Source organism: Vespa velutina, chromosome 22 (genome assembly GCF_912470025.1).
Source record: "Vespa velutina chromosome 22, iVesVel2.1, whole genome shotgun sequence".
NCBI classification, from domain to species: Eukaryota; Metazoa; Arthropoda; class Insecta; order Hymenoptera; family Vespidae; genus Vespa; species Vespa velutina.
Window position 1 is genome coordinate 145,420 of NC_062209.1, and position 15,084 is coordinate 160,503.

The 15,084-nt window shown below is 36.5% G+C and overlaps 1 protein-coding gene across 1 annotated transcript; it reads right to left on the reverse strand.

The window, feature by feature from the left end:
* Positions 1–5,533: 5,533 nt before the first annotated feature.
* LOC124956617 lies at positions 5,534–5,896 on the reverse strand. Its single transcript, XM_047512670.1, has one exon. It carries the CDS (start codon positions 5,894–5,896, stop codon positions 5,534–5,536), a length of 363 nt encoding a protein of 120 aa, XP_047368626.1.
* Between the last annotated feature and the right edge of the window lie 9,188 nt (positions 5,897–15,084).

Consider the following 15,084-nt stretch of genomic DNA (forward strand, 5'->3'; position numbering starts at 1 on the left):
CTAATATCTGTAATAACGATAATCACGATAATAACAATAATAACGATAATAACGATAAACACGATAATATCGATTAGAACGAGAACAACGATAATAACGGCAATTACGATAATAACAATAATAACGATAATAAAGATAATAGCTCTAATAATATTAATAATAACGAAGTACCGATATTGAAGTTAATGGCGATAATATAAATAAGCATTATAGCAGTAATGACAATATTTACGATAATAACGACAATGACGCTATTAAAGATAATAATAATAATTATATCGCTAATGACGTTATTAACGATAATAACTTTAATATCCATAATAACGGTAATAACGATAATAATAATAGTAATAACGATAATAATAATAATAAAGATAATAAAGATAATTACTGTAATAACTTTAATAACGAGAACATCGATAATAACGATAGTATCGTTATACATGATAATGACGATAATAATGATAAAAAAGACAATAACGATTGTATCGGTAATAACGTTTTAACGGAAATAACGATAATAACGAAAATAACGATAATAACGATTATTACTATCATAACGTTAATACGGATGGTAACGATAATAACATTAATAACGATAATAACGGCATTTCCGATAATAACGATAATTATAATAATTACGGTAATTACGATAATGAAGGTAATAACGATAATAACGGTAATAATAATAATAATAACAATAATAATAATAATAATAATAAAGAGAATAAAGTATAATTACTGTAAGAACGATAATAACGATAATATCGATAAAGACGATAATAATGATGTTAATGATAATAACGATAATAACGATTATAACGATAAAAACGTTTTAACGGTAATAACGATAATAACGAAAATAACGATAATAAAGTTTATTACCATAATAACGATAATACGGATAGTGACGATAATAACGATAATAACCGTATTTACGATAATAACGTTAATTACGATAATTACGATAATAACGATAATAATGATAATAACGATAATAACGGTAATAATAATAATAATAACAATAATAATAATAATAATAATAAAGAGAATAAAGTATAATTACTGCAAGAACGATAATAACGATAATATCGATAAAGACGATAATAATGATGTTAATGATAATAACGATAATAACGATTATAACGATAAAAACGTTTTAACGGTAATAACGATAATAACGAAAATAACGATAATAAAGTTTATTACTATAATAACGATAATACGGATAGTGACGATAATAACGATAATAACATTAATAACGATAATAACCGTAATTACGATAATAACGTTAATTACGATAATTACGATAATAACGATAATAATGATAATAACGATAATAACGACTATAACGATATTAATTATAATAACGGAAATAACGATAATAATGAAAATGACGATATTAACGATAATAACGATAGTAACGATAAGAAAGATAATATCGATAAAATTGATAATGACGGTTATAAGAATAATAACGATAATAACATTAATACGATATTAACGATAATAACGATAATACCATTAATAACAATAATAACGATAATAACACTATTAACAATAATAACGATAATAACGATTATATCGATGAAATCGATAATAATGTTAATAACGATTGTAACGATAATATCGATAGTGACGTTAATCACGATGATAATGATAACAACGATTATAGTGATAATAGGGATAATAACCGTCATAACGATAATAAAGGCAATAACGATAATAACGATAATAACGGTAATATAGGTAATAACGATAATAATTATATTAACGATAATATAGGTAATTACTATAATAACGGGAATAACGATAGTAACGATAATAATAATAATTATAACGACAATAATAATATTAATAAAGATAATAAAGATATTAACTTTAATAACGTCAATAACTATAATGACGTTAATATCGATAACATCGACAATAACGGTAATAACGATAATACTTATAACAATAACGATAATAACCATAATAACGATAAAAACGACAAAAATGATAAAAACGATAATAATAATAATATCGGTAATACTGACAGTAACGGTAATAACGATAATAACGATAAAAACGCTAATAAGGATAATAACGACAATAACGATAATAACGATTATGACGATAATAGCAATAATAACGATAATAACGGTAAAAACGATAATAACGTTATTAATGACTTTAAAGATAATAACTACAATTACGCTAATAACAATAATTCCGTTAATAACGATAATAACATTAATACGATAATATTATCAATAATAATAAAAGTAACAGTAGGATCTATACTAATAATAGGTGTAATAGTAATTATAATAGTAAAAATAATGTTAGTAATAATAATTATTATAATTATAATAATAAAGTAACTATAATAACTTTAATAACAGTACAATCGATAGGAATGATAATGACGATACTAATAATGTATACTATACTGTAATAACGATAATAGCGATTTTAAGTATACAAACGATAAAAACGATAAAAACCATAATAACGATAAAATTATAATATTAATAATAATAATAATAAAAAAAATAATAGCGTCTAAATCTTTAGTAATAATAATTACGATAATAACGGTAATAACGATTATAAAGATACTAACGATACTAAAAATAATAATGATGATAATTATAATAACGATAATAATAATCATAATAATAATAATAATAATAATATTAATAATAATAAAAACAATAATAATAATAATAATAATAAAAATAATAATAATAAAAATAGTATTAATAATAATAATAATAGTGATAATAAGGGTAATGGTTATCATAACAATAATGATTATAAGAATAACGATAGAAATAATAATACCGATGATAACGATAATAAATATAATACAGACATTAACGTTAATAACTATAATATTAACGATAATAATATTCATAACGATTGAAACATAAAAATTGATAATAATAGTGATAATTAAAATAATAATAATAAAAATAATAATAACAATAATTACGATAATAGCGATATTAAGAATATAAAGATATTAATAATAATATGAATAATAATTAATATAATATCGATAATTATACTAATAGGTATAATAACGGAAACATTAATAATAAAGTTAAAGAAGATAATAAATATAATAACGATAATAATAATATTTACAATAAAAGCGATAATTACTATGATAATAATAATGACGTTAATAACGATAATGATAAATATAACGATTATAACGTTTGTAACGATAATAACGATAATAACGGTATTAATAATAAATACAATAGTATCGACCATAACTGTAATAATGATAATAACGATAATAACGTAAAAACGATAATAACGCAAATAACGATAATAAAAATAATAATAATAGTAATAATAATAATAATAATAATAATAAAAATAAGGACAATAACGGTGATAATGTTAATAACAATAATAACGATAATGACGATAATAACGATAATAACGATAATAATGAAGATAATCTTAATCATATCGATAATAATATTAAGAATTATAATAATAACGATAATAACGGAATAATTATAGTAACGGAAATAACGATAATGACGATAATAATGATTATAACGAGAATAACTTTAAGTACTATTATTACGATAATGACGATAATAACGTTAATACGACTATAATATCAATAATAATAATAATAATTGTAAGAACTATAATAATCAAAATAATAGTAGTAATAATAATAAAAATAATAATAATCTTAATAACGGTATTACCTTTAATTATATTAATAACGATAATAACGATAATGACGAAATTATCGATAATATCGATGATAACAATTATAAAGATAGTTACGAAATTATCAAGAATAAAGGCAATAACGATAATAATGATAATTATAATATTAACTATAATAACGGTAATAACGATAATAACGATTGTAATGATAACGATAACAACGTTAATAATTATAAAAATAGTAATTATGAAAATAACGGTAATAACGATAATAACAATAAAAACGATAATATTGATAATAACGATAATAATTACAAAAATAATAATAATAACGTTAATAACTATGATAATTATAATAACGATAATAATAATGACGATATTAACGATATTGAAGCTAGTAATAATAATGATAATGATGATAATGTTAATTATAACGATAATAATGATAATAACGGTAGTAATACCGGTAATAATATTAATAATAATAATTATAATAACGATAATAAAGGTAAAAACGTTATTAACGTAATAACGATGATAAAAATATTAAAGTTATAATAATAATGATAATAACGATATTAACGGTTATAACGATACTAACAAAAATTACGATAATACCGGTAATGGCCATAATAACGATTGTAAAGAAAATAACGATAATTATGACGATAATACGATAATATCGGTAATAATAATGTTAACTATAACAATAATAACGATAAGAGTGATAATAAGGATAATAACAATAATAACTTTAATAACGATAATAACTATAATAATAATAATAATAATAATAATAACAATAATAATAATAATAATAATAATAATAATAATAATAATAATAATGATAAGAACGATGATAATAGTAATAACTATGAAAACGTTAATGGCGATAATAACGATAATAACGATAACAGCGATAATATCGATAATAGCGATAATAATTATTATAACGATAATGACGATAATAACGACAATAAAGATAATAACGATAATGACGATAGTAAAGATTATAACGTTAATTATAAGAATAATAATAATTATAACGATAATTACGATAATAACGCTAATAATAACGATAGTAATAATACTAATAACGATCATTTTTTTTTGTTGGTCTGAGAATGCCAATCTTTACGTACTAAAACAGGTACTCCAACAGCCAGAGGGGAACCCTCCACTATTCCGGTCACCCATTAAACACCGTGGAGCGTCGGGCTCACCATTGTAATAGGTACTTCTTAATAAACTCATATCCATTCTAGTGGCATAGTGATACCATCCCGGCACCGCCATGTGGCATTACTTCTGGATAGCGCCACTGCATCAGTGCTGCGTCCCTTTACGGGACCCTCCCTTCGACTTTACGAGGCAGGAGCATGGAGCAACGTTGGGGGCGCGTCTATGGGCCGCCAATCTTTTTCTTTTTTTTGCGCAAGATGGCCCTGACGTACCAGGCCACCTTGTTCCATTCCTCCTGATCTCGAAGCATTTTCTCGAAACGGTTTTTTGGCGAGATATCTCCGAGATACTGCTTCAAGGCGAGTTACTCGGTGCTCCACCGTGTACATCTGAAGAACGAGTGGTTGGGCGTCGTCAGCGGTCGATCTCCAAAGGGACAGTGCTGTCTTCTACCTTCTTCATTTTTGCGTGGTAGGAGCTGAACAGGCCATGACCTGTCAATAATTGGGTGAGGTAGAAGTTGACTTCTCCCGCCTCCTGGTTTAGCCAGTTGTCTAGTCGACTGATGAGTCTGGCAGTCCGTCTGCCCTAGGTTCCTGTTCCCTTCTGCTTTGCCAGACCTCGATGCTGTTAGACCAGGCGATCCGTGATGACTCGTCCTTCCCTAAGCGGGCTTCTGCTGGTGAACGAATTGTTTCTCCTTGGCTAGTAGATCAATCGGAAATACCTCCGTGAACACTAGCACTGCTGGCTCCGAGACCGTGCGGTAGGAGTACGCGATTCGGAGAGCGCCCCTTCGCTCTACCACGACTATGCGCTTGCGATATTTCTCATGTCGCAGCGCCTCGGCCCAGACTTCTGCGCCATACAGGATCACTGCTTCGGCGGTGCGCATCAGTAGTCTCCTCATGCACGATCGTGGACCGTTGATGTTGGCTTTGAGTTTGCCAAGCGAGGCTACTACTTTTGCAGCCTCGTCGGCTGCCCTAATAATATGCTCTCCGAAATTGAGCTTGCTGTCTAGCATTATTCCTAGTTATTTTACCGCCTACTTAGTCTGGGTCGTCTAGTCTCCTACAGTGAAACTGCGCAAGGTGTTGATGCGCTTCTTCGTTAGTAGCACGATCTCAGTCTTCTGGTCTGCTAAGGCCACCCCGTGTTCTTCCATCCAGGAGATGACCCTGTGCATAACCTGGTTGAGTAGCAGCTGTGCCTCCTTCGTGTCTCTTTCGGTTAAGACAGCTGCTGTCATCTGCGTACCCAACCATGAAAACACCTTCAGGGACTGCCATACGTAGGATACCGTCGTAAATAATATTCCAAATATCCGGTCCCAGTAAGTATCCCTGGGCTGCCCCCGATATCAATTCCAATCTTTTCGATCCATTGCCTGTATTTTATTGTAGGAAGCGCTCATTCAGGTAGTCCCCGAGTATTCGAAGTAGGTACTCCGGGACACTGAAATTACGTTCGAGCGCTTCCATTGCCAAGTTCCTACTGACCGAGTTGAAGGCATTTCTCACGCCTAAAGTGGTCAGCAGACACAATGAGCGAGATAGGTGATTCCCGTGCTCCGTCATTTTAGCGGGCGTGACATTCTCCTGGATTGCGTGGATGCTAGAGAGACCGGATTGAAAACCATACTGGAGGGCAGCAAGATGGCCCATTGCCATCACAGCCACGTACAGACGTGGCCTAATCAGCTTCTCCAGGAGCTTGCCAGCCGTATCGAGCATACAAATCAGACTGTTTGTCTAAGCGTAATCTGCTGGTCCCTTATCTTTGCTTATGGGCACAATTCTCGTTTTCTTTCAAGGGCGGGGAAGATGCCCTCCCTAAGACACATGCTATACATGTTCAGCAAGAGCTCAGAATGACTCTGCGCAACGGCTTTTTTTACTTCCACTGGAAGGCCGTCTGGTACTGGAGCTTTCTTGTTCCGCATGGCGGATGCGGTCCTGAGTAGCTCCTCCTCAGTAAATTGTGCCACTTCGGGGCTGCAAGGCGTAGCCGTGACAATCTCTCTTTCCGGCGGTGAGGGGAATAGTGTATACACGACGTTTTCCAAATTCCTCTTGTCGTGAGGGATTCCTTGCGTGTGAGTCTCCAGCCTGCGAATGACGATTTGGTACACTGATCCCCAGGGATTCTGGTCGATATCCAGACACAGCTACTTCCAGCACCGTCGTTGACTGGCCTTGATGATACTTATTCAGTGTTTTTTTGGCTGCTTGATTCCCCGCGGCCAAAGGAGAAACGTTGAGGTCGTGTCTCTTCACTCGTTGTGCTAACTGGCGAAGCCTTAAGAACTTTTTGCGAAGGCCTGCGATCTCCTTCGTCCACCAGTATGCAGGACGTCTCTACCGTTTTGTGCTCTTCTTTGGCACCACTATGGCGCATACCTTTTGGATGAGCTGCATAGTTGCTGCGGTCATTTTCCTGGCTTGTGCAATTGGCGATAGACTCGCGGATGCAATTTGAAGGGATATCCAAACTTCATCTATGGCTGCAGACAGCCTCTCTCGTTCCATTTTTGCGATGTTCCACCGAGGGGGTCGCGCTGCGCTTGTCACGGCTGGCCTCCTATCGTGTCCGTCGAATAAAATGTACTGGTGATAGCTCACGGTGTAATCATCGATCACCCAACAGTCTGCGATTGTTGCCAAAAGGTGTTCGTTGGCTAGAGAGGTCCGGGATCATCTCTCTGTAGCCAGGCCTTCAGAAGGTTAACATTGAGACTGTGTTGAGCATTGCTAGCTCCAGTCTTGACACCACCTCCATGATTCGTCTTCCTCTGGTGTCCGGCCTGAATTCCACCCATTCGAGAGCTCTGGCATTGAGGTCTCCAGGCACAATGAGATCCTCTTGCATTTCCCGCTGCGCGTATTCCAGATCGTCCAGTTTGGACTGAAAGTCGTCTATCCGGTCATTCGGTGTGAGATATACACTGACATATGTCATCGAGTTATGTCTCACCCAAACGTAACCGCGTTCAGATCCTTGATCTATCGGGGATGCATCTGTCAGGGATCTGGGATCCAGATATCCGCGTTACCCAATTCGTCGGCATTCCATCCTGCTCCTGCCCTGTCCTGGTACTATTCGCTAGTAAGAACAATATCAGCTTTTTTCTCAGAACAGATTTGGGTAAGTAGGTGATGAGCCATCCTGCTCCTATTGAGGTTACCCTGCAGTACTCTCATCCTTTTTTCTTTATATTCACTGTGGCAAGGGCCTCCTGGAAGGCTGTGTACGCCCTTGATCCGGCCACGTGCTTCTTGGGTTCAGCTCCGCCTTTGGAGCATAAGAAGCAAGTGGGCTTGCTGACCTTACAGTTTTCATCTTGTGCTCTATTCCGCCGCAGAAATAGCACAGCTTACGGCGATCAGGGTCCTTGTACGAGGCGCTATGGCGCTATGTATATTAGAAGAAATTTGACAAGTCACATCCATATACCAACGATCGCATCCGAGTTCCTTTAGATGAAGCATTGGATATCTAAAACCTGTTGTTGAGTATTGCGTGATTTTATTTCCTGCTGATTGAAGCACCTATTATGCGATGAAGATAAATATTTCGTAATTCTTAGTCGTAGTTGATGCCACTTGCGCTGACAGCGGCGATGCCATTGTAACCTGGAGTAGATAGCGCTGCATGAGACCTCGATGAGCAGTCGAGTCTGCCGTCCAGTCATAGATTATAGTTCCCGTAACTAACACGTAATGACGTCAAAAGCTTCGATAATACAACCGAACACACATTCACAAACTACACGATAGATGTTCAATCTCTAGTCACGATAATTATCTTCACTTACTCACCGCTTACCTATTTACAAGCGAGATATGAAATTTTCGGTCGATAGAATGGAATAAATTACGAAAAACCACACGAAATGCGGAGTTCACAGCGATACTTCCCTTGCGTATCAACGCGATCATGGAAATCCATAATAACAATAATAATAACGATAATAACAACGATAATAATTACGATAACAATTAAGGTAATAATAACGAAAACAGTAAAAATAATAATAACAATAATAATAACGAGAATAATGACGGTATTAATAATTCTCAAAACGCAATAATAACTGTAATAATAACGATAATAATATCAATATTAATGAAGGTAGTAATAACGATAATATAACGGGTATTAATAACTGTAATAATAACAATAACAATATCGAAATCAATAATGGAAATAATAATAGTAATAGAAACGATAATAATATAGTTGATAATAACGATATTAATAACGATAATATTAACGGTAATAATAACAGTGTTAGTAACAATAATAATAAAAATAACGGTAACAATAACAATAATTATAACGATTTTAATAACGATACGAATGAAGGTTAATAATAATAATAATAATAATAGGAAGGTCGTACTAGGAAATATTCCGATTAGCCGAGGGAAAGATATGAGGGTTCGTCTTGAACCAACGTGACTGTCGGATTAGGAAATTTTCGACAAGTTGAAGGATAATTAAGCGACTGATTTGTAATCGAATGCGACTGTCGTACTTGGAAGTATACCGTCTAGTCGATGGAAAGTTAAGCGTTTGCCTCTCGAACCAATTCGACATTTGGTGTTGAAAATATTCCGACATATTCGAGGGAAAGTAATGCTAATGCCTCTCAAATCAATGCCACTGTTGGATATAGAAATATTCCGTCTAGCCAAGGAAAAGTTATACGTGTGACATGTGAATGAATGCGATTGATGTTCTTTGAAATATTCCGACTAGTCGAGGAAAAGCTATGCGAGTGCCTCTGGAACCAATGCGACTCTCAGAATTAGAAATATTCTGAATTTTCTAAAAAAATTATGGGAGTGCCTCATGAAATAATGCGACTCTCAGAATAGAAAGTTTTCCGACTAGTCAAGGGAAAGTTATGGCTGTTCCTCTTGAAACAATGCGACTGGCGGACATGAAAATATTCTGACAAGTCTTGGGAAAGTTATGGGAGTTTCTCTCGACTCAATGCGACTGTCTTAATTGAAAAAATTTTGCCTAATCGAGGGTAATTTATTTTGGGGATTTGGAACTTTCCGACTAATCGAGAAAAAGACATCCGCGTGCTCCCGTTTCAATGCCACTCTCTGAATTGGAAATGTTTAGACAAGTCGTTTGAAATTTATACGAGTGCCTCTCGTACCAGTGCGAATGTCGGAAATAGTAATATTCCTCTTAGTAGACGGAAAGCTATGCGCGTGAATACTGAACAATCGCGACTATCGGACTTGGTAACATTCTGACTAGTCGAGAGAAAGTTGTATAAGCAATGCGACTGTCGATCTTGAAGATATTTCGACTAGTCGAGTGAAATTTATACGAGTGAATCTCAAAATAATGCCAGTGTCGTACCTAGAAATATTCCGATTAGTCGAGGGAAAGTTATGCAAGTGCCTCTCGACGAATGTTGCTGTCAGACTTAAAAATATTTCGACGAGTCTTGGAAAAATTATTCAAGGGCCGCTCAAAACTATGCAACTGACGGACCACGAAAGATTCCAATTAGTCGAAGACCAGTTATGAGAATTCCTCTCGAAAAATTGCGATAATCGGACTTGGAAATATTCCAACTATTCGTGAGAATGTTATGCTAGTGACATGTGAACCAATGCGTCTTTCGGACCTAGAAATATTATCACAAATCGAAGGAAAGTTTAGCGAGTGGCTCACGAATCAATGCGACAGCCTGACTTGTAAATATTCCGACTTGTCGAGGGAAAGTTATGCGAGTCCCGCTCGAACCAATGCGACTGTCGGTCTTGAAATCTTCCAACGAATCGAGGAGAAGTTATGCTATTGCCTCTAGATACTAGGCGACTGTCGTACTTGTGGATATTTCGACTTGTCGGAAGAGAGTTAGGCGAATGACTTGTGACAAATGCAACTGTCAGACTTGGAAATATTCAGACAAGTCGAGGAAAAGTAATTCGAGTGCTTCTTGATCCTATTCGACTGTCGGTTTTGGAAATATCATGCCCAGTCAAGTGAAAGTTATAAAGTGCCTCTTCGAACAAGAACGACAGTCGTACTTACATATATTCCGACTATTCGAGGGAAAGTTATGCGCGTAACTTTTGAACCAAAGCAACTGTCAGAATTGGTAATAATGCGAGTAGTCGAAGAAAAGTTAGGCGAGCAATTCCAGTACCAATGCGGCTGTCGATCTTGGAAATATTCCAACTAGACGTGGGAAAGTTAGGTGACTGCCTCTCGGACCAATACGATTGCCGGATTGAGAAATATTCTGACTAGTAAAGGGAAACTTATGAGAGTGCCAATGCAACTAAAGCGACTGTCGGATTTGGAAATTTTCCTAGTATTCGAGGGAGAATTATGCGATTGATTTGTGAGCGAAGGCGACTGTCGGACTTGCTAATATTTCGACTTGTTGAGGAAATATTATAGGATCGCTTTCCCAACCAATGCGTCGGTCAGACTAGCAAATATTCCGTCTATTTGAAGGTAAGTTATGCGAGTACCTCTGGATCCAATGCGGTTGTCAGAAATGGATATATCCCAACTTGTAGTAAGATTGTTATGCGAGAGCCCGTCGAATCAATACAACTGCTGTACTTGGACATATTCCGATTAGTCGAGGAAGAGTTATGCGAGAGCCTATCGATCCAAAGCAGCTGTCGAAATTGAAAATATTTCGACTAGTCGAGAGAAAGTTGTGCCAATGCCTTTCGGACCAATACGATTATTGGAAATATCCCGCCTAATCATGGGAAAGTTATGCAAGTGCCTCTCGAACCATTGTGACTGTCGGAAGAAGGAATAATCCGACTATTCGGCGGTACGTTATTCGAGTACCTCTCGATCCAATGCGGTTCTCAGAAATAGAAATATACTAACTAGTAGAGGGAATGTTATGCGTGTGCCTCTCAAACCAATACGACTGTTGTACTTAGACAATCCGACTAGTCGAGGGAGAGTTATATGAGTAACTTGTCAACCAATGTGACTGTCTGACTAGAAAATATCCTGACAAGTCAAGGGTGAGTTATACGAATTATTTGTGAACCTATGCGACTGTTGAAATTAAAAATATTCCGACCAGTCGAGGAAAAGTTATGCGATTACCCCTGAAACTAATGCGAAGGTCGGACTTGGAAAAATTCCATCTTGTCGGGGGAAAGTTATGCGAGTCCCTTTCGATCAAATGCGCCTGTCGTACTTGTAAGTATTCCGACTAGTCTGGTAGAAGATATGCGAATGCCATTCGATACACAGCGACTGTTTGTCTTGGTAATACTCCGACTAGTCGAGCGAAAGTTTTGCGAGTGTCATTCGAACCAGTGAGCTGTCAGACTTCCAAGTATTCCTACTAATCGTGGGAAGTTATGAGATTTCCTCCCAGACAATTGCGGCTGTCGGTCTTGGAAATATCCCGTCTAGTGGAGGGTATATTATGCGAGTGTCTCTCGGACAAATGCGGTTGTAGTACAAAAAAATACTCTGATTATTCGAAGGTAAGATACACGAGGCCCTTTCGCTCCAATGCGGCTCTCAGAAATGGAAATATTCTAACTAGTGGAGGGAAGGTCATGCGAGTACAACTCGAACCAATTCGACCGTTGGACTTGGAAATATTCTGACTAGTCGAGTGAAAGATATGCGAGTGCCAGTCGAAACAACGCGACTGTCAGACTTGGCAATATGACAAATAGTCGGGGTAAAGATATGCGATTGCCTTTCTAACCAATGCGGTCGACGTAATTGGAAATAATTCAGTTAGTTTTGGGCAATTTATGCGGATGCCTTTCGAACCAATAAGGCTCTCCGATTTGGAAATTTCCCTAGTATTCGAACGAAAGTTATGCGAGAAAAGTGTAAACCGTTGCGGCTATCAGACTTGCAAACATCCCAACCAGTGGAGGTAATGTTATCCGAGTGCCTTTTGAACCAAATCGGCGGCCTAACTTGGAAATATTTCGACCACTCGAGGAAAAGTTATACGAGTGGTATTAGAAACAATGCTGTTGACGATCTTGAAAATATACCGACTTCTCGAGAGAAATTTATGCGAGTGATTCTTGGACTAATAAGACTATCGGGCATGGAAATGTTCCGACTAGTCAAGGGAAAGATATGCGAGTGACTCTGGAATCAAAGCTGTTGTCGGACTTAGAAACATTTCGACGAGTCGAATAAAAGATATACGTCTGTCTCTCGCAACAATACGAATTTCGGACAAGGAAATATTCCGACTTGTCGAGTGCAAGTTATGCAACTGGCTCTCGGCCTTTTGAGACTGTCGGACTTGGAAATATTCCGACTAGTCGAAGTAAAGTTGTGCGAGTGAAAATCGAACCAATTCGGCTGTCGAACTTGGAAATATTCAGAATATTCGAGAGAAAGTTATGCGAGTGACACTAGAACAAATGTGACTGCCGCACTTGAAAATATCCCGACTAGTCTAGGAAATGTTACTCGAGTAACTTGTGAACAAATGCGACTGTCGGCTTAGAAAATATTTCTACTAGTCGGGGAAAGATATGCGAATGCCTCTCGAACCAATACGGATGTAGGACTTGGAAATATTCCGCCTAGTACAAAGAAAGTTATGCAAGTGACGTGTGATCCAATACGACTGTCGGACTTGGAAATATTCCGACTATTCTAGGGAAAATTGTGCGAGGGCCTCTTGAACCCATACGACTGTTGGACTTGGAAATTTTCCGTCTAGTCCAGGGAAAGTTGTGCAAGTGAACTGTGCTCCAAAGAAACTGTTGGAATTGGAAATATTCCGATTAGTCAAGGGAAAGTTACGCGAGTTTCTCTCTAAACAATACGAATGTCAGACTTGGAAATATACTGAATAGTCGAGGCAAAGTTATGCTATTGCCTCTCGACACAATGCGACAGTCAGATTTGGAAATAACTCGACTACTCGGGGAAAAGTTGTACGAATGCCTGTCGAACAAATGCGGCTGTCGTACATGGAAATATTTAAACCAGACGAGGGAAAATTTTGTGTGTGATATGTGAACCAATGCGACCATTGGGCTTGGAAATATTTCGACAAGTCGAGAGAAAGTTTTCAGACTGCCTCTCAATCCAATGCGCCTGGCGAACTTGGAAATATTCCCTTCAGTTGAGGGAAAATTATACGAGTGAATCACAAACGCTTACAGCTCTGACTCGGCAATTTACCAAGTATTCGAACTTAGGTTATGCGAGTACCTTGTTTATCAATGCGACTGTCTGACTTGGAAATAAACACACTAGTCGAAGGAAAGTTAAGCGAGTGCCTCTCAGACCAATGCGGCTGCCGGAAATTAGAAATATTCCAACTAGACAGGGAAGTTCTGCAATTGACTTTTGAATTAATCCGACCGTCGGGTTTGGAAATATTCCGAATAAACGAGGGAAAGTTGTTCGTGTGCCTCTCGAAAAATTAAGTCTGTCGGGCTTGGAAATGTTCAGACTAGTAGAGGGAAATTTACTCGAGTGTTACTCGAAATGAAGCGAATGTCGGATTTCGAACTATTCTGACTAGGCGAGAGAGAGTTATGCAAGTAACTTGTGAACCAATGCAGCCGCCGGACTTGTAAATATTCCGGCTAGTCAAAAGAAAGTTATGCGAGGGTGTTTCTAAACATTCAGACTGTCGGATTTGGAAATATTCCGCCTAGTCAAGCGAAAGGTACGCGAGTGTTTTTGAACCAATGCGTCTGTCGCACATGAATATATTCCTACTAGTCAAGGGAAAGTGGTGCGAGTACCTTCCGAAGCAATACAACTGCTGGTCTTGAAAGTAACTCGCTAGACGGGGGAAAGTTATGGGATTGATTTTCGAAACAAATTAACCGTCGCACCTAAAAATTTTCCGATATATCAAACGAAAGTTAGACGAGTGTCTTTCCAAACAATGCGTCTTTTGCATTTGGAAGAAATCCAACTAGTCGAAGGAAAGTTATGCAAGTGACTTGTGAAACAATGAAGACGTGGTAATTACCGACTAAACGAGGGAAAGTTGTGCAAGTCTCTCTCGACACAATGCGTTTGCCGCACCAAGCAATGTTTCGTCTAGTCGAAAGAAATTTGTGCGAGGGCCACATGAAACAATGCGATTTTCGCACGTTGTAATATTCCGACTTTTCGTCGGAAAGTTAAGCGAGTGCCTCTCGTACCAATACGACTTACTCACTTGGAATTATAACGACTAAACGAGGGAAA